Source organism: Mastigoproctus giganteus, chromosome 2 (assembly GCF_048544385.1).
Source record: "Mastigoproctus giganteus isolate SK-2022 chromosome 2, ASM4854438v1, whole genome shotgun sequence".
NCBI lineage: Eukaryota > Metazoa > Arthropoda > Arachnida > Uropygi > Thelyphonidae > Mastigoproctus > Mastigoproctus giganteus.
Window position 1 is genome coordinate 164,817,009 of NC_143576.1, and position 26,352 is coordinate 164,843,360.

The 26,352-nt window shown below is 38.7% G+C and overlaps 1 protein-coding gene across 3 annotated transcripts in view; it reads right to left on the reverse strand.

Annotated features, from left to right (window-relative positions):
• bchs (WD repeat and FYVE domain containing 3 bchs) overlaps positions 1-26,352 on the reverse strand; it is a 1,877,108-nt gene that overhangs the window by 116,512 nt on the left and 1,734,244 nt on the right. For all 3 annotated transcript variants that reach the window (XM_090389621.1, XM_090389619.1, XM_090389620.1), the window contains exon 66: positions 12,423-12,747. In XM_090389621.1, the coding sequence (XP_090245747.1) occupies positions 12,423-12,747 (325 nt within the window). The remainder of the gene's footprint in view (positions 1-12,422; positions 12,748-26,352) is intronic.

The following is a 26,352-nucleotide window of genomic DNA, read 5'->3' on the forward strand; positions in this document are numbered from 1 at the left end:
GAGGCATATGATTACCAATTCACCACCAAAGAATGCAATTAGATCTGTTTTCTAGTCTTTAAATGGCTTTTAGAAGAACCAGCTGCATTTTTTTTTTTAAGCATTTCTGAATGGAGATAGTCTGCTCAAGGCCTGAACACTTGGTGAGTGAAGTAATGGAAACAATGGTGTTAGGTTTAAACACAAATCAGTTTTTTGTCGTTTGACTATATACAAGCAGTTGACAACACATTTTTAACCAGTTAAGGCTGAGCTCATAGTTTATCTGTTGATATGCAGTACCCATCTTATTCTTTTCAGCTCTGGGAGAGAATTTCTTCAAAGCTATTGACTGTGATATGGAGTGGTAGCAGTGGTGCCAACTGGATTTAGTTGGGTAGTGGATTAATTGGGTTAGTACTCAAGCTTTCCCGAAATCCAAGTATATGATATTAAAATTATTTTTTGCATCCAGTTCCTTTGTAACCACATCATAGTATCCGATTTGAGGGGCAACCAGAGAGAGTAATACTCTTGAGCTGATTACCAGCAGGGGATTATTCATGCATTAAGAATTTGCAGATATAGGAACCACTAAAGATGACCGAGATTATGTGTACTTATGCAGGATTTACTTAAAGATGTAACAACCATCAAGGGTAAAGGGAAGGATTTTTGCTTTTGTAACGGTGACTAGAGTGGTCTCAGACAGTTTTTAAATTCTGTATAGTGGGCTCAACTGATGATGTTAAAAACAGCGAATTCTAAATAGGAAGCCTTCAAGGAATTAATCTTGGAAGCTACCAGGCTTTTCATACACACTAAGAAATACTGTTCAAGATTTAGACCTAAATGGATGAATTTTGACCTAATGAGGCTTGTCGCAAAGAAGAAAAATGTATGGGGATGCATATAAATTATAAGGTGACAGAGAAGATTATGGCAGATAGAAGCTAGGCTGTAAACAAGTCACAAAGGTTAGGCAAGCGAAGGCTGATTACGAGAAATCCTTGGCAAAAAATGCAAAGAAAAACAACACAGACTTCTTTACTTATGTAAATTCCAGAACGACAGAGATGAATCAGATTGGTCCACTTGATGTTGGTGATTCGACTGTTGATGATTCTGCTCAGACAGCTGACAAACTGAATGAGTACTTTGCATCTACATTCACACATGAAGAATTCTGTAAGGAAGGGGAGGACAGAAGTATACTAAACTCTAACAGGGAGCTTGGACTTTGGTCCCTGAGGTTGTCACAGACATTCTCTCAGATATGCCAGACAAACTGTACTTGCTAACTGGGAGTATAAAACGCTGATGGAAATGATATTCGGGTGACATTCAAGTCAAGTGGACTCAATTTCGGTGAAGTCCGGACGGTCTGTGAAATCTAAATCCTCTGCTTGCACCTTCACGATGGTGGGACTGTTAGTAATCCTGGGTATAACCTCCATGCACAAGCACATGGTGGGTGACAACCCAGGAGTGAACCAACGTAAGCACGGGTCGAGGTGGGGCACCCACATAACATAGAAGAATGCCACCCCTCTGTGTTACCAGGCAATACTAGGTGGTATGATGACTCTCATCAACCGGTGCAATACCACCACTTTGCTTATTGGAGGTTTGAAGTGGTGAAACCCATGTTTAGTATCCACAGCTAAGTTCCAGTCAATCCTTCCCCACCTCTTCCATCATGCGGTATGACTGATGACTTTTGAGGTTATGATGAACATCATGGAGAGATCCAATCTTCCTTACATTTCGAGGGTACAGCTCTAGAATGGTGTTCGCAGGCCGGCCGCTAGTTAGTACACCAGATCGAACCTACTGCTAATTCTTTAGGAGGCTTCTGAATCAGCTAGTGTATAATCTTGCTACCTCTACTCTTCCAGATAGTGACTGGAGGGAGTCCCAGTAGTGTGTATGTGGGGGGGGCTCTGTCGAGGCCATATTATGTCAAGGATCTGGGTATATTCTTATCATGTGTACACCTTTCCAAACATTTCATTACTTCCTACAGCATGTCCCCCCCACTTTTTCTTAGTATTGAATGCACCATGAATTGTTGAACTAATAGAGTAAGCTTATCTGCGAAAAGATCTAAACCTCCCAAACATTCCTCCCTCCTATTTCATTTGCGAGATATACGTCGTCTCAATTCTAATCTCAACGATGTCCATTTCCACTTGCAGTCTGCCAAACCCCATGTACTTTTTCTAACAGAATATCAGTTATCGGTTGATTCTACTACTGCTCATCTCACTTGCCCAAACTATTCGATGTACGATTTCTTTTGCCTCAAAGGTGGTACTTGTGCATATGTCCATTCCGATATTCCCTGTCAGAGACTTTCCAAAGTGTTTTTCCTTCTGCTTGGAAATTTGCTCATATCCAGCCAGTTCCTAAACAGGGTGACAAATCCCTCCCGTCAAATTATCGTCTCATTGCAATTACTTCAACTCTTTCTAAAGTAATGGAGAAATCTATTAACCACCAACTCTTAAACTATCTATAAATCTTCTATCTGATCAATGATCACCAGTATGGATTCCGTCAGTGTCGATCCACTGGTAATATTCTGGCTTATGCCCATTAGACAAGTTCAATGGAAAGGTTTGGTAAAACGCAAGCAGTTTCTCTTGACATCTCAAAGGCTTTCAATTGTGTTTGGCATAAAGGTCTTCTAAACAAGCTTCCATTTCATGGTTTTCTAAATGTTTTTTGTAATTGGTTATCCAGTTTTTTCTGATCGCTCACTGACGGTGATGGTAGATGGCTATGTCTTCTAACTTCTCCACTAATGCTGGTGTTCCCCAAAGTTCTGTTCTTTCCCCCACTCTTTTCCTCTTCTATAATAATGATCTGCTTCCACTGACTGGAAATCCTATCCATAGTTTTGCCGATGATAGCACATTGCATTCCATTTTCCATTTTGAGAAATCTTGCCCTGCTCAATCAGCTTCAACTGTGCAAATATCCGCTACCAATTCCTTAAATGCCAATCTCCAGGTAATTCTCCAGTGGAGCAAAGACAACTTAGTTGATTTCATTCTTTCTAAAACTCAGTCTTGTGTTATATCTCACAAAAAAGGATTCTTCTGCTCCTATACTTATCTTTGGTGACACTCCAATTTCTAGGCAAAATGATATATCTTTTTTGGGGATTACCCTGACTTCTAATCTCTCTCTCTCTCTTGGCATAAGCACATTACAAATATTTCTTCCTCTGCATCTAAAAAACTTGGTTTTCTCTTTCGTTCTCTGCGTTACTTTTCTTCCAAACAGCTGCTCACTCTGTACAAATCGCAAATCCGCCCTACCATGGAATATTGTTCCCACATTTGGGGCGGTGCCCCCAAAACCTCTCGTAGGCTTCTAGATTCCATTTAGAAGAGGGCAGATAGGTTAATTAATGACTCCTCTCTAACAGAGTCTCTCCACTCACTGTCTCATAGATGTACTGTTTCTGCTGCATGCCTTTTTCTACAGTTACTTCAATGGGCGTCGTTCTTCTGAATTGGCTTCTATAATTCCCGCTCTCTCTTTCAAAACAATCTGAACACGTGCCGCCACCAGCCAAAATCCATTTACTGTCCAACTTCAAACTCACAGAACCAACTTTTCATCTTCCTCGTTTGTTCATTCATTCAACTGCTGTTTGTGAAGGAACAACCTTCCTTCACACGTATTTCCTGAAAATTACAGTCTACAGAAGTTCAAGTCTAATGTCAACAAATATCTTCTTTCATCTTCTCATCTTCCAACCCAAGCACAGTATTAAGTACTATAGGTTCTAATACCTCTCATGTTTCGGGTTTTCATAAAAAAATAAATAAATAAATTTTGTAATAACAGAGAGTAAAGTACAGGAGAAATTGGAGTTAAACATAAAAAAGGCACTTGGGTGGATGGAACTATCCAGTTATATTGAAGGAGGCAGTGAGGGAAGTTAGCAAACCCTTAGCCATAATTATGAGAGCATCCTTAGATTCAGGGGAGGTCCCCATGGATTGGAGATGTGTAAATGTATCCCCAGTTCACAAAGGTGTTCAAAGGGTGACACAAATAATTATAGACCTGTTAGTTTAACTTCTGTTCCGGAGAAAATAATGGAGTCACTGGTTAAACAAGCACTGCAGAATGATCTAGACAAGACTGAAGTAATAGTTCAGACACGGCATGGGTTTGTTAAGGGAAGGTCTAGTCAGACAAATTTGACTGGATACTATGATGTTGTCACAAAGGATCTGGGTGCAAAAAATAATTTTGATATCATATACTTGGATGTTGTTGTTGTGTTTAGATTTTTCTGGTGCAAAGGCTACTTAGGCCATATTGCACCTATCATAGTATTTAATATTAGTTTTATTTTTATTCTATGCAAGCAGATAGAAATTGTTACATAAACCTATTCGTTTCAGAAAAAAGAAAAATTTCGTCAGGGTTGAATTTTCACCTATGATATGGCTAAGTGACAATTCCTGTAAGTTTGAGAGAGAAGTGAATGAAATTAGATAAGAACTGTTATACAAGGAGCATTCCAGGAGAATGTGTTTTATTGTGAGTGGCCTGTGGCAATATGATTACTGTGGAGTATCATTACCTGATTACAGGAATAGATGGGTCAAATGAGTGTGGCCTATTCGGGCTCTGGCCATAACTATCTCTTCTTGTCTGTTTGTGCAGAAATTGGAGGCCTATAATTGCGGTACAGGTTTAATTTCAAGGAGTTTGTTATGAATATACGTTTGCCACCTTAGTGTCCATCTTTCCTTACATATATTTCGTATATGCCATATACTTGGATTTCAGGAAAGCTTTTGATACTGTTGCACATGTAAGACTGCTGTACAAATTGGAATGGTATGGCATTAAGGGCAAATTGCTACAATGGATAAAGGGATGGTTAAGTGGGAGATGGCAGAGATTGGTAATAAATGGACATTGCTCTATGTGGAATAATGTTATTAGTAGAGTCCCCCAGATTTCGGTGCTGGGCACATTGTTGTTTTGTGTATTTATCAATGATATCGATGAAGGTATTTCAGGCTTACTGTCCAAGTTTCCAGATGATACAAAAGTTGACAGGGTTGACAGTAAAGACAATATGCTACTGCAACAGGATCTAGAAAAGTTATGCAGATGAGCTGAGAAGTGGCAACTGATGTTTAACATTGGCAAATGCAAAGTACTGTATATGAGTAGCATTAACCGAAGAGAAATGTACCAACTGTGTGGTACTGAGGGAAGTGGAGAATGAAAAAGACCTCAGGGTAGTTGTGCAGTCAGATATGAAGTTCTCTGATCAGTGGACACGGGCTGCCAGAGTAGGTCATGGAGGCTTGTCATATATAAGAATTTTGTATCCAGGAGGTGATTATCCCCTTGTATAAGGCAGTGGTCAGGCCACACCTTGAGTACTGCATACAGCTCTGGAGGCCTCATTTTAGAAAGGATGTAAGTTACTAGAATGAGTAAATGAGAGAAAGGCAACAAGATTGATAAGAGCAAAAAGGGGGTGCTCTAAAGAAGAAAGGCTTGAGTTCTACAAATTGCAGCATTTGGAGACTAGGCAGCTGTGAGGTGATCTGATTGAGGTGTATAAGGCCTTGAATGGTTTGAGCAGGCTCAATGCTGATGGGATTCTTCCTCTTACTCAGATTAAGAATCTGAGGGGGCATATATTCAAATTGAGGAAAGACAGTTGTAGAATAGATGTGTAGAAATTTACCTTTAGCCAGTAATAGTAATAGTAGTAGTGGCATGTGATGCAAGAAAGCAAGTGTATGAGCTAATGCAGCATCGGCTGAAAAAAAAAAAAAAAAAAAAATCACACCATTCCCTCCAAATTTGTGTCCAGTTCCTCCTTAAATTTATTTAACCTATTACTTCCACAACGACAGGTGGAAGTTTGTTACAGCAATTAACCACCTGCTGGCTAAAGGCAAATTACCGCACATCTATTCTACATCTGTCTTTTCTTAATTTGAATTTATGCCCCCTTAGGTTCGTAATCCGAACAAGTGGAAGGATCCCATCAGAATTCAGCTTGCTCAACCCATTAACGCCTTATACACCTCAGATTACCGTGCAAGTGCCTAATCTCCAGCCACTGCAATTTGCAGAACTTAATCCTCTCTTGGTAAGAGGATCCCTTCATTCCCCTCACCAATCTTGTTGCCCTTCTCTGTACACGCTCAAGCTAATCTACATCCTTCTTAAAATGAGGCCTCCAGACCTGTACGCAGTATTCAAGGAGGCGTGGCCTGACCATTGCCTTATACAGAGGGACAATCACCTCCTTTTCCCTGCTAGCAAAATTCCTATATATCATTGACAAAACCCCATGACCTGCCCTGGCAGCCTGTTTGCATTGCTCAGAAAACTTCATATCTGACTGCACAATTACTCCCAAGTCTTTTTCATTTTCTACCATCTTAAGTGTAGTACCACACAGTTGGAACATTTCTCTGGGATTACTTCTACCAATATGCAGTACTTTGCATTTGTCAAGGTTAAACTTCAGTTGTCACTTCTTAGCCCATCTGCCCAAATTATCTAGATCCTGTTGCAGTAGCACACAACCATTACTGTCATTAACAACCCAGCCAACCGTTGTATCATCTGCAAACTTTGACAGTAAGCCTGATATAACTTCATCAATATCATTGATAAATATACAAAACAACAGTGGACCGAACACCGAACCCTGTGGGACTCCACTAATAATATTAGTCCACGAAGAGCAGCACCCATTAATTACCACCCTCTGTCTTCTCCCACTCAACCATCCTTTTATCCATTGTAGCAACTTACCCTTAATTCCATTCTGCTCAAATTTGTATGATAGTCTTCCATGTGCAACAGTGTCAAAAGCTTTCCCGAAATCCAAATATATGATATCAAAATTATTTTTTGCATCCAGTTCCTTTGTAATCACATCATAATATCCTATCAAATTTGTCAGACAAGACTTTCCCTTAACAAACCCATTCTGTGTCTGAATTATTGCTGCAGTCTTGTCTAGATGATCCTGCAATGCATCTTTAACCAGTGACTCCATTATTTTACCTGGAACAGAAGTTAAACTAACTGGTCTGTAATTACTCGTGTCACCCTTCGATCCCCCTTTGTGAATTTGGGATACATTTGCACATCTCCAGTCTATGGGGACCTCCCCTGAGTCCAAGGATGCTCTCATAATTATGGCTAAGAGTTTGCTTAGTTGTTTTGCCACCTCCTTTAATATAACTCGATAGATCCCATCCACCCCAGGTGCCTTTCTTATGTTTAACTTCAACAATTTCTCCTCCACTTTGCTCTCAGTTATTACAAAATCATTAAGCACCCTGCTACAATTTGATAACCTTCTGCCATTTTCAAACATTAATAACTCCTCATGTGTGAATGTAGATGCGAAATACTCATTCAGTTTGTTTGCTATCTGAGCAGGATGATCAACAGTGGAACCATCGACATCAAGTGGACCAATCAGATTCATCCCCTTCCTTTTAGAGTTTATATAAGTAAAGAAATCGTTGTTGTTTCTCTTAGCATCTTTTGCCAAAGATTTTTTGTAATCTGCCTTTGCCTGCCTAGCCTCCTTTGTGACCTGATTACAGACTAACTTATATCTGCCATAGGCTTCTGAGTCGCTTGATAATTTATATACATCCCATGCATTTTACTTCTCTGTCACGAGTCTGATTAGTTCATTTGATAACCATTTAGCCCTAAACCTTGAACAATATTTCTTAATAGGTATGAAACTTTTAGTAGCATCCACGATTAATTCCTTGAATGCTTCCCACATAGAATTTACTGTTGATAACATCGTCAGTTGATCCCACTGTATAGAATTTAAAAACTGTCTTAGACCACTGTAGTCACCTTTACAGAAGCAAAAACCCTTTCCTTTACCCCTGATGGTAATTATATCTTTAAGTAAATCCCACGTCAGTATACTGTGATCACTGCCACCTAGTGGTTCCTTTATCTGCAAATTCTTAATACACGAATGATCACTGCTGATAACCAGATCAAGAGTATTACTCTCTCTGGTTGCCTCTTGAACATGCTGCTGCAGAAAACAATCATCCAATAAATCCAAACAAGTCTTACTAGTGTGTGAGTGACCAACCCACAAGTTCCAGTCAATTTCTGGGAAGTTAAAATCGACCATTATAAGACATTCTGATTTACTACTAGCTCACTCCATTTCTCTGTACAATTGTTCATTGTATTCATTTGAGTCATTAGGCCTATAACACACTCCTACTCTTACTTTCGCTTTCGCAGTGCTTATGTCACACCAAACTGACTCAACAGTGTACTGTTCATCTATATCAACTGGATGCACTTCGTTTGATTTTATGTTTTTCTTAATTAACAGCATAACAATTCCTCCCTTCTTATCCTTTCTGTACACATTGTACTCCCCAAATTCCAGTTCAGCAATCCTTATATCTGTGTGACACCACATTTCTGAAATCCCCACAATATCTGCCTTTGATGTTTTGAGCAATACCTCAAATTCATTAAATTTATTTACTAAACTCTTAGCATTGGTGTACACGCAAGTATACATGCACCTGTTCTTTTTCTTAGCTACCCTAACACAACCTATGTGTTTATTTGTACCCCAATGATTCCCAACAGTTTCTGAACTATCCTGCATCTTATTTTCCAGGCTGCGGCTCATTCCAATAGAAGCAGTGCAAGAATCACTTTCACCTCTGCCAGTGCCTACTGTTAATCTATTAGTCCTTGTATCCCCCCAATCTAGCAGTTTTCCGACCCACCTAACACTGCCTCGATAGCATCAGCAAACATTCTTGCACCCTTTCTATTTAAGTGTATCCCATCCCTGTAGAAGCTGTCTCTCCTGTTAACAAGTACAGACCAAGCTGAAAAAATTCTACCCCTTGAGCCTTGCACAATCCTTCCAGGGCCGAATTGATCGACAGGGCTCTCATCATATACTCCCTCCTATCGTGTCTGGGCAGAATTGCAGACACTTTCAAATTCAACCCTAATTCACGGATTTTTTTCAACAGTGACCTGTACTTGTTAAGTAATTCTGCCGGTCTCCTACTCTTAATATCATTAGTGCCAACGTGTACAAATATATCACCTTTTGTGCCCTTAAAAGATGATATCCACTCTACAACGTCATCAACCTTTGCCCCAGGCAGACATACCCTGGTCCTGTTCCACCTATCCTTTTTACAAAGCATGTTTCCCGTTTCCCTGACAATAGAGTCACCAACAACTACTAGTTCCTTTGGGACCAGCGCATTCTGCCTTGGGGGTTGCCGCTGTGTTGCGTGATGTCCAAGTGCAAGCTCTGGCATTGGTGTGGGCAGCTGAGAGCTTGATGGGCCCCTCACTTTTAATGCTTCGAGGGCATCCACCCTGTCCTTCAAGCTCTCATACAGGCCCATAACAATGCTGAGTTGTCGCCTGATTTCCTTACACTCCTTGCATCGCGCACACACAAAGACATCCCCCATGGCAGTATTATGTCCCGTACCTGACTGCTCCACAAACATCAAGCAATTAGTGCATTTTAATAGGCTGTGATTCAGAGGGCAACTGCCTCCCCTCAGTTCTCCCCTGAGCCACAGCACTCCCATTAGCTTGAGTCTTTTGCCTACTGCCTCTACTATGCCAGCCAATCTTGATTAATCTTGCTCTAATCTGACAGCTGGTGACTGGAGAGAGCTTGAGTTGCACCAAATTCAACAGATCTGTATCTTTCTTAAAATGAGGTTTTCAGGCCTGTATTCAAGTAGCCAAGATGTGGCCTAATGACTACCTTTTTAAATGGTATAATCATTAGCATTAGTAGAGGCATATGATGCAAGAAAGCAAGCTTATGCAGCATCAGCCAAAACAAAAAAAAAAAAAAAAAACCCACTTCCATTTCACTCCTCCGTTCGTTCGAAATACCTGTCAAGCTGAGCCTTAAATTTATTAAGGCTATCAACTTCCACAACAAGGGATGGAAGTCTGTTCCACCAACCAACTACCTGCTGGCTAAAGGCAAATTTCTGCACATCTATCTTATATCTGTCTTTCCTCAATCTGAATTTATGCCCTCAGGTGATTACTCTGAGCAAGAGGAAGAATCCCATTGGCATTGAGCATGCTCAAACCATTCAAGGCTTTATACACCTCTATCAGATCACCTCGCCGGTGCCTAGTCTCCAGACACTGTAATTTGCAAAACTTAAGCCTTTCTTCGTAAGAGCAACCTTTTGTTCCATTCACTAATCTTGTTGTCCTTCTCTGTACTAGTTCCAGCAGCCCTACATCCTTCTTGAAATGAGGCCTCCAGATCATCTCCTTGTCCCTGCTGCCAAATTTCCTATATATATCATTGAGGGAGGCTACAGGAGGTGTTCTAGCACCCTGTCTTCACAGCTCAGAGAACTTCATATCAGCCTGTACAATTACCCCTAAGCCTCTTTTGTTCTCCACCACCTTGAATGCAGTTCCACCTAATGTTATTCTGGGGTTGCATTCAACAATGGTAAACCTCAATTACCACTTCTCAGCCTATCTGCTTAATTTTTTAGGTCATGGTGAGGTGTTATGCTTTGATTCCAATCATTAACCAGCCTGGCCACCTTTGTATCATCAGCATGCTTAGATATCATTAATAAATATTCTGAACAGGGGGCCCAGCAACAAACCCTGAGGGACACTAATAACACTAATCCAAGAAGAGAAATGCCCATTTATAACCACCCTCTGTCTTCTATCACTCAATCATCCCTTTATTTATAGCAAAAACTTGCCTATAATGCCACACTGTTCCAATCTGTACAGCAGGCTTTTGTGTGGAACACTGTCAAAAGCTTTACTGAAATCTAAATATATGATGTTAAAATTATTCTTTGCATCCAGTTTGTATCACAGTAGCTGATCAGATTAGTCAGACAGGATTTTCCTTTAACAACTGCATGCTATGATTTCTGTATAATTTTATTCCTGTTAAGATGATATTGCAGTACTTCTCTAACCTCTTCTTAATTCCATTATTTTCCCTGGAACAGGAGTCAAGCTTATGGGTCTATAATTGCTCATGTTGTTGTCCTTTAATCCATCTTGAAATAGGAGAGATATTGCACATCTCCAATCTAAGAACCTTCCTTGGATCCAAGGCTGCACTTAATAATTATGACCAAGGGTTTATTTGCTTCTTTTAAAATAATTGGATACATCCCATCAGTTCCAAATTCTTTATTTACTTTTAGCTTCAGCAATGTTATAGCAATAAAGAAAGGGGTTATTATAGATAGCTATTATTGTAGACAATGATTTTATTATAGACAGCTATAATAAAATCATTTAGTTGTAACTTGGTACACTTCTGGTGTTTCTATCCCTTAAAACTGCCTCATATGTGCATGTAAAGTATATATTTAGTTCGTCAGCATGCCAAACGGGATCATCAACAGTTATTCTGATATCCAGTGGGTCAATGTTGTTTTTCCCTTCCTCCCAGTGTTAAAATTAGCAAGGACCTTTCATAATCTGCCTTATCTTGCTTAGTCCCCCTTAGTAATCTGATTTCAGATTAGTTTGTACTTATTATATTTTCCATGTGCCCCTGATAATTTATAATCATTCCAAGCACTTTTGTTCTCTGCTACTAGTCTCATAATTCCATGTGATATCCATTTAAACCTCGTCTAAACCTTGAACAATATATCTTTATTGGCATTGGAAGCTTAGCAGCTTCTGTGATAACTTCCTAAAGGAAGAATGTTTACCATTCAGAATTTGGATTTGGAAATATCATCAGTCAGTCCCACTGAAAGGAATTTAAAAAGACTATGGTTGTCACCTTTATGATGGCAAAATTCCTTCACTTTACCCTTGAAAGTAGTTACATCTTTAAGTAGGTTTCATCACATCAGTATATTACAACCACTGTCAATTAGTGATTCCTTTATCCAGATATTCTTAATGCATGTCAGAGTCCAAGAGACAGTGTTATTAAGAAACATAGTAGCATGGCCATTACAGTAAAAATGAAGAAAAATCATAACACTTAGTGAGAGTGGATTTTTGAAGTAATTATAATAGTTATAATATATATTCTATTACATATTTTTTATATAATATTGGCATTTATATCTATAAAAATTTGCACATCATACCCTTGGTCAGAAATGAAACCTCCTGTTATATTATTGTTTCTATAGTAAAATTAGTTTTCACTTTAGTCATTGTGATTTATGGCACCTTTCCTATGGTTTATAAAGATGTATATTTTAATAACATCAAAAAGTTATCTGAACTTTAAAATGCATAATGGAAAGCTTGAGAAAAGTGGCACTTGGTAGACTATCTTTACACGCAAGAGAGATAAAAACATTTCAAACTAATTATTACATATCATTACAAAAATAAGAGCATACACATACTTTCTTCTATTTCTTCTTCCTCTTCCTCTGATATAGAGCTTCCAGATGCACTTTTTGTAAGAGTGTGTTTGGTACCATGATGCAATGAACCCCTTCGTAATAATTCCTCACTGAACAGGGCTTCATCATGCTCAGAGCCTGCTAGACTCATTCTTCTTACTATTTCCTCAGCCTTTGATTCAATATGCTCTTTATCATTTACAAAAGATGAATTTGGAGATAAAAGTGGGCTATTTTTTTCTTCAGTCTCTCTAGTATCTGTTTCCTCATTAGTAATTTTATTGCTGCATTCTATTGGTACTTGAACATAATCTGTTGACCACATCTACAGGTAACATAAAAAAAATGACATGCATTAATGCTACAAAACAATCAAACAAAAAGACAGTTTATTATATAGGCAATCAATCTCTTTAGTAAGTCACCTGTGCAATTATTTTATTGTAAAGATTACCAGAAAATTGTCATCAATGCAAATAAATCAACTTTTTAAACATATTTTGGAATCTTTTATTAAGTTACAAAAATAATACTTTCTTTTGGAATCAAATGTAATAACTCAAATTAGTCAAATTTTCATAATTTTATTTTATTATATCATAATATAATTTGGGATTTATAATGAATTAAGTTATTTTCATATCCTCTGTGGCTGGATGCAAAAGTTTGGAAAAAGAGAGGCTAAATAATTTTATTGCTTACGTATATTTAGAGAAATGATTTCAGCGGCATAAGAAACATTAATATTATTAGCTACATAGTGCAAGGAAGCCTGAGGCTTATGGTGCACCAGCCAAAAAAAAAAAAAATTCCCCACGTTACACACACACACACACACACACACACACACACACACACACACACACACACACACACACACACACACACACACACACACACACAGAAGTAAAAGGGAATCACCAAGAAAGAGCCCTGGGGTTGTATATATATTTGAGTTGGCAAATGATTAATTTGTGTATACAGCAATACCCCCGCATAGCACTGATAACTGGTACCAAAACTGTTCCATGTTATGTGAAACCATGCTGATTGAGGTATAATTATAATGGGTTTTAAATGAATGCGTACCAGAGAAACAGTCTATAAACAAATTATAATAAATCTATAAACAATTTGTGCTTGATAGTCAATTAAAGGGATTTAAAATAAAAAATATTGCAAAAATTTTATTAATGAAAAGGTAACATCATGAGAGATGAGACAAAAGCTTTATTGTTTATTTGGGTATTTCAAAAATGAAGTTTTGGTGAAGTCATCTCTTCTTTTTCTCGGTATACAAGTCTTTGTAGCATTGAATCCCATCTTATAAAATTTGCCGTATCTGGATGCTACATCCAACATTTGGATCTCCATTCATAATTGCCTCGCAGGCCATGTCAAGCCCAGAAAAACTTTCTTCAATTCTTCTGTATAAAGGTTTGAATGTGGACCATGGTGGCTCCATTTCTTCAGTGTATGGGTGGATATTGTCTAGTGGGACACACCAATTCTGTGCAATATCTTTCAATATGATTTCAGCAGGTTTATTTTCATTTGGTTTATTCCTGTAGAAATTCCTAAATTAAAGAAGTAAGGCCAGATGGGATGTTATGGGAGACCCCGAAGTTTGGCTGCATACGTAAGCAGCAGCATCTGTCTCTGAAAGGATAATGGAGGTTCATGTGCATCAAAATATAGACAATGGACTGGAGACATTTTGAATGCACCTAGAGCTATTCTAAGTGCATTGTGTTGAATGGTATTGAGGGACTGTAATGCTGATTTTCTATCTGAGTCATGTACGGGTGCAGCAAAGTCTAGTCTAGATCGGATTATAGTTTTATACAGGTGAAGAAGGGAGTATCGGTCAGCTCCCCATGACATTGCAGAAAGCATTCTAAGGATATTTATTTTCTTCATACAAATAGTTCGTACATGTTGTATGTGTTTCAGGAAGTTTAATTTCTTATCTAATATTAAACCTAGGAAGCTAATGGAATAACATGATTTCCCAGGTGCAATTCAGGATCAGGGTGCAGTTTTCTCTTCTTGCAGAAGTGTATAGCATATGTTTTCTGTGTTGATAGTCTGTAACATTTCTGTAACATCATGATTATGTTTTATTTATTGATAATTGGAGTTTTCTTTCAATGCAGTACATATTTTGTGATTGACTAGAAATAGTGTGTCATCGGCATAAAGATAAGTGACCCTTGTGGGACTCCCTCCTGTATGGAGATTTTGGAGAGTGCACTTTGATAATGGACTTGGAAGGTTCGATATTCGAGAAAGCTCTGAATTGATGAAGGTAAATGTCCTCTTAGTCATAGGGCATGAAGGTCACGAAGGATGCCATGATGCCACATGGTTTATCTAAGCTCACCATCACCAAATGTTCATTCTTTATGAATGCATTTCGCACATTTGCGTCAGCCTTTATCATAAGGTCTAGGGTAAATCTGTTTTTACAAAATCCAAACTGATCATTGTTCATAGTAGTTTGAGTTTCCAGATACCAGGTGAGGCAACTGTGTACCATTTTTTCCAGTCTTACCTAAGCAGCTAGTAGTGAGATTGGTCTATAATTATGAGGGTCTGATTGGTCTTTTCCTGGTTTTGGAATGGGTAGAACTACAGACTGTCACCAGAAAATGGGAAAGTAATTTGTGACAAATATTTGATTGAAAAGGTTTAGGAGAGAGTAATGAGTTCTCTCATTTAGATTCTTTAACATTAGGTAGTATATGCCATCTGGACCAGGTGCACTATTGGCTGATTTTTTTAAAGATTCTTCTAATTCATATATGATTATGGTTCATTATAAGAGAGGACTGACTTTGTTCTGAAATTTATTTTATATTTTTCAGCTATTGATTTGGCTTTTAGGAAAGTTTGATCATATGCGGTTGATGCAGAATGGTGAGCAAAAGATTCCGAGAGAATGTTTGCAATATCCTCGGGAAGGGTTATCTCCTGTCTTTTATAGACGAGGATTGAGAAAGGAATTGATGGAAACTTTCCAGTAAGGCATCTTATTTTCTTCCAGATTAGTCCTGCACGTGTGTCTTTAGTGACAGATGAAGCAAAACAAATCCAAGTTTCTTTTTTAGCTTTTTGCCTGATGTAACGGGCTTGTTGTTGTTGTTTGGTTTCAAGGAGCATCAGCAATTAAGGCCATATTGCTCCGCGGATATGTGGTGGTCATTCCCTGACCTTTCCGCATCCTCCATATTTGGTGGTCACGGGCTCGAACCCCAGTCTAATCAAGATGCGTGTGCTACGCACTACTGCTCCTGCCCAACTGGCAACGGAGATGCCATGTAATGAGCATGGGCTTTGTTTCTTGTAGATAATAAGATTGGCAGAGGTTGGATTCTTTCGAAACTGATACTATGCCTTGTTCTTTTCTTTCTTAGCAGTACATGCTGAATTCCACCAGTAGTTTTTGTGTTTGGATCCTTTATTTGAAGTTTGAGGAATAGTAGAGCAGCAGCTGCCAACATTTGTCCTGTAATGTGGTTAACGGCATCATCTATGGAGTGAAGCTGGATTCATATTTATTCCAGTTAGCTTTTGAGAATTTCCATTTAGTTCAACCGCTTACTGGTAAGTTTCTCCTTGTGCACAGATTATAGGAAAATGGCCATTATTTAATGGATTGTCTAAAACTATCCAATCGATATCAGGGAATAATGTAGGTGAGCATATTGACATATCTATAGCAGAGGTTGAGCCTGTCGGAAAATGGACATAGCTGTCACAGCCTGCATTAAGCAGTGTGAGATTGTTTCATAAGAAAATCCTCTATTATGCATCTCTTGTTGTCCATCTGTAAAGAGCCTCATAAATGGTGATGCGCATTATTATTATTAGCCATATGGTGCAATTAAGCCTGAGTCTTATGCTGCACCAGTCAAAAAAAAATTCCCGAGTTACCTTGAGAGAGAGAGAGAGAGAGAGAGAGAGAGAGAGAGAGAGTCAGAAGTGAAAAAAGAATGATGATATCCAGCTCAGAACCCTGGGTTTGCCAAGCCCATACTCACCAAATGTGAGTCTCTCAGTATCTGAACGTGACAGCATAATAGTTGGTGGTACGGTGACTGGGATATTATTTGCTTGGTCTTTTACATGTTCTTTAGAGGACTCCTGCTGACTTGCTAGAACAGCCTGAGCCCAGTCGTTCCTTCCATTTTGTATTTTTGTGTTGCAGCTGCATATGTGAGTTTTGGTACAGTGAGTAAAACTTGTTTCCTTGCTTCTTGGTAAGTCACTTTGTTTTCTATTTTGTACTTTTGTATATTCTTTCCTGTTTTCCAGGTTTCAGAGACTTTTGAGTAAGCAGGGTTGTTATCCTTACAGTTTGGACATACTTGTGTTTGTGCTGGGCAGTCTGTGTGTGTGTGTGTGTGTGTGTGTGTGTGTGTGTGTGTGTGTGTGTGTGTGTGTGTGTGTGTGTGTTCCTTGGATCTATGGTTGGGGCACACTGAAACCACTCTACACACAGTTTGAACATGGCCAAATATTTGGCACTTGAAGCACCTGAGAGGATTACGGATATAAGGTTGGATATGGCAGTTCAGATATCCAGCCTTAACTGTAGCAGGAAGGATTGATGTTGAAAAGGTCAGTATAACATTGCATGTCGGAACCAGTTCGCTGTCTTTCTTGATTTTAATTTGCTTTGTTTGAACAACTTTTTGGTCTTGTAGCTCTTGGACTAATTTCTCTTCAGTAACATTTATTAAGTCCCATTCAGCCAGCACTCCTTTGAATGTATTTAGGGTGGCTGTGGAGTTATTGTGACAGGAATATTTGCAAATTTTGAGATTTTTAGTAGGGCTTCAGAGTGCCTACTATTCATAGTCTCTATAAGTAGATCTCCAGAGTGGAGTGTTTTCACTATTTTAGATGATCTGGCAACATTCTTGAAACATTTCTGGATAAGAACTGGAGAAAGTGCACCTATTGGTTGACTTGTCTGGGAATGTATTATAAGAAACAGTGGTGATTCCTTTTTGGATCTCTATGTTCTTTGTCTCTTGGGATGGGAACTGTCAAAGTCAGTTTGGTCTATCATTGAACAAGTTCAGCTATGAGGCTCAACAGATGGATACGGTCTTCGTGTCCCATGTTAGCTCCTTTTAGCCCTTGGCAGAGGACCTAGAGAGCTTTCTTGGACTCAGGGGAGTTACCCATGGACTGGAGATGTGCAAATGTAACCCCAATTCACAAAGGAGGATCAAAGGGTGACACGAGTAATTATGGACCTGTTAGTTTAACTTCTGTTCCAGGGAAATTAATGGAGGCACTGGTTAAAGAAGCACTGCAGGATCATCTAGACAAGACTTCAGTTATAGCTCGAACACAGCATGTTTTTGTTAAGGGGAAGAGAAATTGTCTGACCAATTTGATTGGATACTATGATGTGGTCACAAAGGAACTGGATGCAGGGAATAACTTTGATATAATATATTTGGATCTTAGGAAGGCTTTTGATACTGTTGCACATGGAAGACTGCTGCACAAATTGCAGCAGTGTGGCACTGGAGGCAAACTGCTGCTATGGATAAAGGGATGGTTGAGTGGGAGAAGACAGAGCGGTAATCAATGGAAACTGCTCTTTGTGAACTAATGTTATTAGTGGAGTCCCTCAGGGTTCAGTGTTGGGTCCATTGTTGTTTTCTGTATTTCTAAATGATATTGATGATGGTATATCAAGCTTAATGTCCAAGTTTGCAGACGATACAAAGGTTGGCAGGGTTGTTAAGGACATTAATGATAGTATGCTGTTGCAACACGATCTAGAAAAGTTGAGCGGATGGGCTGAGAGGTGGCAAATAAAGTTTAACATTGACAAATGTAAAGTACTACACATGGGAAACAGCAACCCCATAGCAACGTATCAACTCTGTGGTAGTACACTGACAGTGGTAGAGAATGAAAGGGACCTGGGTGTGGTTATGCAGGCAGATATGAAGTTTTCTGAGCAGTGCAGACGGTCTGCAAGAGTTGCTCATGGTGTTTTGCCAATGATATATACAGGAATTTTTCCAGCAGAGATAAGGACGTGATTATTATCCCCTTGTATAAGGCAATGGTCAGGCCACACCTTGAATACTGTATATAGGTCTGGAGGCCTTATTTTAAGAAGGATGTAGAGCTGTTGAAACCAGTGGCGGATTACCCATTAAGGCATTGAGGCACGTGCCTAGGGGCCCCAGGCTTTGGGGGGCCCCCCAAGCCAAGAAATTTTCCTATAGTGTTTTAAAATAGATTAATGTTTTCAGTAAACATCATAAAAATCTTGATTAATTTAAGCGAAAATTTAAAACAAATTCAAAAGTACAAAATTTCATTTATTTGCCACCTAATGTTTATTTGTTTATTTATTTATTATTATTATTTTTTGGGGGCCCCCAAATATAATTTGCCTAGGGGCCCCAACTATCCTTAATCCGCCACTGGTTGCAACGAGTACAGAGAAGGGCAACAAGATTAGTGAATGGAACAAAGTGTTGCTCTTATGAAGAAAGGCTTAAGTTTTACAGATTACAGTGTCTAGAGACTAGGCACCTGCGAGGTGATCTGATTGAGGTGTATAAAGCCTTGAATGGTTTGAGCATGCTCAATGCTGATGGGATTCTTTCTCTTGCTCAGAATAATCACATGAGAGGGCATAAATTCAAATTGAGGAAAGACAGTTGTAGGATAGATGTGTGGAAGTTTGCCTTTAGCCAGCGGGTAGTTGATTGGTGGAACAGACTTCCATCTTTTGTTGTGGAAATTGATAGCCTAAATAAACTTAATGCTGAGCAGGACAAGTATTTGGAACGAATGGAGGGGTGAAATGGGAGCAGTTTTTTTTTGGCTGATGTTGCATAAGCTTGCTTTCTTGCATTGTATGCCTCTACTAATGCTAATATTTTCTGCCAAGGTTACTGGCCCCACCATGGGGAGGCGGGAGCAGTGCCGTTAGAGTGACCAAGCAATGTAAGAGTTAGTCTGTTAGTTTTAAGGAAAGAAAAAAGAAAGGTTGTTTTCCTTTCTGTACCTTACTTACAATTTGTAAGAATAAGTTAAGAGTAAATTACTTTAAACATAATTAAAACTTTCCAAATTAACAAGAACTGTCGAAGTGAGAAAACACTCTATAAATAGCTCGATCATAATAATGCTTGCCACCCAGGACCAAGTCATGAAGAAAATGTAAATTTAATGAGAGTTATTCAATCACCTGAAGTCACTGTTTGATGAGGTCATATCACATTTAATAAATAGCACTGAAGGCATCATGGGACGAGAATTATAAATGCATAATTTAAGTTCTGGATGTGTATGTTAGAAAGAGAGAGAGAGAGAGAGAGAGAGTAAATGTGTGTGGTATGGAAGGAAGACATTTAGCAAGATTATGAATGCAAAAGCACCATAAGGAGGTCACAGAAGTGGAAGTAGGATGCACATAAGTTTTTGTTTAGATTTATCAATACACCAAAAGCCTCAATGATTATCTGGACAAGAAGCAAGTTTCCACTTTTATCTTGTCCCATTCAAAATTGAGTTACCTACAGGGCAACTAATATTAACTTTTTGCTCTGAAGGATTATTAGGAAAAGATTAAGAGTGTTGTGTGTGTGGTTCAGATTGTCTAATAACCAAGCAGGCAAATTAACAAGTAGTGTAAAATCATCAGTAGAAGTGAATGCCTTAGCATATCTACCAGTGCATTATAGCCAAAGTAGCTTATGCACCATCAAACCCCCATATCAACAACAATATCTACCAGCTAAAGTTTAAAACATTAAAATCACCAAGGAAAATTACTTTGTTTAATTTGTTTCTTAAACAATGAATTATGAGGGGTTTGAGCATGTTACCCTGCAACAGGTGATATGTCTCCATTTATTGTCAGGAATAATTACAGATACTGCTCATGAGCAGTATTTCTAAGCAGTATCAATGAACAGCATCTGCAATTATACCTAATGAGAAATAAAGAGATTTTGACTCTATGCAGATTGAACTATAAAGAATGCCTTCATTCCTTATAATTGAATTACTTCACTGTTAGAAAAATTATAATGGAGAAAACTGTTTTTTGAAGACAGAAATTCAAAATTTCAAGGTGATTTGTAGAGTTGGAAGAATGACAGAAACAGACAAATTAGAAGAAATGGAGTAAAGATGATTTTAAATCAGAAGACATCAAAAAAGTGAAAATTTCAGATGGTCTCTGATAAGGAATATGAGACTGAACATATGCACAAGTATCACTTTTTCAAAGTGAAAGGAATCACAGAGTGAACAATAATTGCAATTCTATCAGAAAGGATGGAATGTACATTAATGAGACCTGTATATTTGTGAAGTGAATTAGGAAGTTTTTTGGGAGATTTAGATTCTTTTTGCAGATAGGTTTGTTGCATTAGCAAATGACTATTCATGATGCATTTTTTTTTAAGTTTGCAAATATTTTCTATATGTTTCTATGTATAGAAATGAAGCTTTTTTTTGCTTCTTTTATATACGTAATTTGTTCCTATCTACTTGGAGAAGAAGTCTACTTCACTTCCTAGGACAACTAACTTACCCAATCTCCAGAATGGGTAAGGTAGCTGTAAGCAGGAAGAATCAGAGGATTTTTTAGCCAAAACAGATAAAAAGCAGATATATAAAAAAAAAAAAAAAAAAAAAGGTAAACTGCAGCCATTATCAATCCACTGCAGGATGGAAGCTTCCTCAATGATTCATGTTGAGGGAAATGGACCATAATCTGCCATGCTGGTTCAGTGTGGATTAGCAGATCGACTGTATTTAGCAGTCAGGAGTTTGAACCCTGGTCTACTCAAAGGGCACGTACTACTGCATTCCCACTCCTGACCACTTGGCTACAAAAAGCAGATGATCATTAATTTCTGAAAGCATACTACAGGTAAAGAGGTACAGTATGCTTTTGAAAACATTACCTTATGTAAGATTTTTCTGCTTGTGGATTTCTGTTTGGATTGTCTATCACATATCAAGTGATTATGTTTGCTTCAAGAAAGATGATATTGCAGACTTTTCCCCTCTTCAAAAATGTTGAAATGTTGAGACAAAGTAATGTTTATCACAATGGCACTGCTATTTCAAGTTGACTGTTAAGTGCACTTCTAAAGTTTCTAATTTCAGACAGTTTAGAATAAAATGCTGGAATGTTAGTGTAACTTGACAGTCAAGACACTGGGGGAGGTCTTCACCTCCAAGTAGATAGGAATAATTCATGTGCCATGTGTATTATTCATGAGCAAGGGTTACTTCATCTTGTCTGTCAGATAGAAGGCTAGTGTGTTGTGGTTGAAGCATTTGTTTAATGAGACAGTGTTTTGTTAGTTTTTTCTTGCAGTGTCATTGTTATTTCTTTAACTTTCTAAACACGACTTTGGCAGACTGGTGAATGGAACTGAATAAAATGTGATGAGCAGTACTGAATGGAACTGAATAAAGTCTGATGAGCAGTACTGAATGGAACTGAATAAAGTCTGATGAGCAGTACTGAATGGAACTTAATTAAAGGCATAGTCAGAAGAGTGGTCACATTGTCTGCTTATTCATTTCCAATGATTCCTGTGTATCCTAGAATCCAGCAAAACCTGATATCATGATTTATATATATAGTTGTGATATACAAATCGAATTGAGAAGTTTGCATTCTTGTAGTAGCCATGTTATCACAGTTAAGATTTCAGCTAAACAGCTGGTCTTTTATATGAATATCATATGTTTTAGGTGGAAAACATATAAGGGGTGACAATAAAGTTCCTGGACTGGTGCAATAAAAAGGCTTTTCTAGTTTAAAGCAAAATGTACATAATTTTCTAAGTACATGTTTTCCAGGAGCATCCCTAGATTCAGAGAAGGTCCCTGTGTACTGGAGATGTGTAAATGTATCACCAATTCAGAAAGAGAAATCAAAGGGCGACATGAGTAATTACAGACCAGTTAACTTGACTTCTGTTCCATGGAAAATGGAGTTATTGGTTAAGGAATTAATGCATGACAATTTATACAGGATTGCAGTTATACTGCAGTCACAGCAGGGATTGGTTAAGAGGCATCCTTGTCTGACCAACCCGACTGGATACTAGACACAGTAATAATATGACACTGGATACAAAAAATAATTTTGCATCATATATTTAGATTTCAGAAAAGATTTTTGATATTGCTGCATATAAGTTGACTATGAAAGGACTGCTATACAAATTAGAGCAATATGGCATTAAGGGAAAATCAATGTTATGGGTAAAGGGATGGATAAGTGGAGAAGACAGTGATTATTAATGAGCATTGCTCTTCTTGGACTAATGTTATGTAAGGAATCTCTCAGGATTCAGTGCTGGGCCCATTGCTTTTTTATATTTATTAATGATAATGAAGAAGACATATCACGATTAATATCAATGTCGCAGATGAAACGAAAGTTGGCAGGGTAGTTAATCACTGGGAATGCAACTGCAACAAGATCTACACAAATTAGGGAGATGAGCTGAGAAGTTAAATTGAAGTTTAATAAGATGAGCAGTAGAAAAGTAAGTAGAAAAGCCTCCTATTTTTTATTCAGAAAATTTAATTCCTAGAACTATGCCTTTTACATCAATTAATCCTGAATCATTAATAAACACAGTTATTTTTCCATAAAGTCACCATCATTTTCTATGCATCTCTGGTTCAGATGCTGTATTCCAATCCTGTAAAAGTCCTTATTCTTGCTGTGGAGGGCTTTGTGAACATTAAGCTGGTTGTTGTCTGTAAAATGGGTTCCACAGAGTGCATCCTTCAGCAGGCCGAAGAGGTGATAGTCAGAAGGTGCAAGATCTGGGCTATGAGAGGGGCGAGGAAGAACAGTGCACCACAGTTTTTGCAATGGCTTCCATCGAGCACATACTGGTGTGGGGTCGTGTATAATGGAGAAGAACCTTACTAAGGTTTTTGTCCGGTCGAACTCTAAGGATGCGGCTTTCAACTTTTTCAACGTTTCCACATATCGACCTGTGTTGATTGTGGTGCCACGTTCCAACAAGTCCACAAGCAAGATCCCATCTTTGTCCCAAAACACTAGCAATGACTTTACCGACAGAAGACTGTCTTTTGAACTTCTATTTTGTGGGGTGAATTTTGATGGTGCCACTACATCAACTGTCTCTTCATTTCAAGGTCATAATGGTGGATCCAGGTTTCGTTATCCGTGACTATGCGTGAAAGAAAACCCTCTCCTTCACTCTCGTGGCACTGGAGAAGTTCTATACAGATGACTTTCCAGGCTTCTTTGTGCTCATGTGTCAGCATTTTCGGAACCCACTGGATGCAAAGTTTGTTGTAGCCTAGTTCTGTTATGATGGTTATCACAGCAGGTTTCTCTATACCTGCTGCATTGCACAATACGTGTGGTGATGCAGCGGTCTTCTTTGATCAACTCGTCAATCTGACTCTTGTTGTCTGTTGTCACTAACGTTACTGGCCAGCCAATTCGGGGTTTGTCAACAATGTCACTTTCCGCACTCTTAAAGTGTCTTACCTAATGTCTAACTGTACTCACATCTACAGTATTGTCACCATAAACATTTTTGAGATGCGTATGGATTTTGATAGGTGTCACTTCTTCCTTGGTAAGAAATTTGATCACCACTCTTTGCTTGATACGTATATCTGTAACCTCCACCAGTTTGAACTATCCTCATAAGACTGATCACAGTACCACTCAGTATGGTGAAACTAGAGACTTCTAGTAACCACTCAGTGACATGCAAACTGATCTTTGGTGCCACATTTGAAAGCAAAAAATTAGGAGGCACATTACTTTCGTACGAGTCCTCATATAAACAAATGCAAGGTACTTCTTTTGGGGAGCAGTAATTCCAGATTAACATACCAGCTGTGTGGTACCACACTCAGGCCAATGGTGAATAAAAAAGACCTTGGGGTAATTGTGCAGTCAGATATGAAGTTCACTGAGCAGGGTTCCAGGCCAGCTTATGGGATTTTGTCAATGATATACAGGAATTTTGTCAGGATGGATAGAAAGGTGATTATCATTTGAACCTCATGACGAATTCATAGTTTTGTGTATGGGTGTGGGGTTACAGCGATAGGCATCCCCTAGATGTAGATTTCAGGATTTTTTCCGTTTTTTTGTGCTAGAAGCTTCCATCAAAAGGTTGCCAGAATGCAACCGTTTTATGGACTTTGGTGATTTTGCCAACCCTTTCTAATCCTTTCTGGATAAAGGTGGGTGACATCTTTCCGACTGACTGCTCTTTGGTGGAATGGAGAATGAGAAAGAGCGGTGTTACTGATGGTGGTATATCCTCAGTTCTGGCTCTTTTTACCGAGGTGTTTTCATTATTTTCACTTCGATTAGGTAGGGGCATTGTTGAGGCCTCAGAAGAAATAGGATTTAAATTACTCATATAAGTAAGATAAAAATTTTCGATTTCCTAAGTACCCACCACAGATCCCTACGAGGGAATGCCCACTCGTGAACTAGCAGGTACTGCGTACACGAATGGCAAGTTCACTTAGGAGCACCATACCCACGTCTCCAATAAGCCTTGATCCCATCTCAGCACCAAAGGGAGGGAGACTTATTGGAACGCAGTTAACCTTAGCAATAAGAACCATTCGCCGATTGATCCCAGTCAGGCCAGTTGGACCGCCCATCTTGTCGAAGTAGGGGCCAAAGTGGTGTATTAAGGCTGAGGCTCTCAACTACCAGGATCCCCTTTCTGAGATTCCACAGGTCAATTATGTAACTCGGGAACCAAGATATGGGGCATTAGATCGCAGTGTATGCTAATCTGGAAGGCCAGCAGCATCACTGGGAGGTCCTCTCACCACGTACAGGTTCCCACATAAAGGGGATCCTGTCTCTACAAAACAGATTCCTTCTAACTACAAGTGCAGGCCAAGCTGATAAAAATTTCCCCCCAAAAGCCTTGCAGAGTCTTCAAGTCTTGAGTTAATCCAAAAGGCTTTTACCATTTAATCCTTCCTATCATGCACAGGCAGAATTGCAGACACATAGTCTTTCTGACCTAACCTGTGGCATTTCTTCAGCATGGTCGTATATTTGTCTAACAAATTGTAAGATCGTATGTGCTTAATATCATTAATCCCCATATGAATAATAATATTCTCTTTACTCCCCTTAAAATCTGACAATCTGCTGGTGACATCATTAATTGTTGCTCATGGCGGATATACCCTGGTTCTAATCCACCTATCCTTATTACAAAAAATATTTCCCATTTCCCTGACAATGGAGTCTCCTAATAGGACTAAGTCCTTTTGAATCAGAGCAGTTTGCACTTGGTTATTCAGTTCTGGAGCCCGAACTGAATAATTTAAATCAGGAGTGCATCACTTCGTAGGTTTCTAGAGTCTTGAGTCCCTGACGAGCACCCAGTTACATTACTCTCGAGGGCAAGCACCTGTTTTTTCAGTGACTAAAATTCTTCTAGCAATGCACCAAATTTTAACTTCAGATTGGTACACTCCGTACAATGGTGGCAAAGGTAGGAATTGCCAGGTGAGTTATGATTATCCACTAGGTCGACCTTGGAATACATGCCACAGGTTCTGTAAAGGATGAAATCATGATTCATCCAGAAATTGCTATTGGCAATTTCTGTATGAGTCATGATACCCTCTGCACACGGTGGACCTTGTTCGCGTGCACAGTGGATATATCGTATCCCTGCAAAAAAAGTCTTCCCTGTTAACAAGTATTAAAATAGTATTAAAGTAAAGTATCTTTCCTGTATTAATATTAGTATTGGCAAATCATGCAAGAAAGCAAGCTTATAACAGCTTCAGCCAAAAAAAAAAAGAAAATAAAAAAAAAATAAAAAAATAAAAATACCATGTTTAATACAATGCTGCTAATATTTTTAAT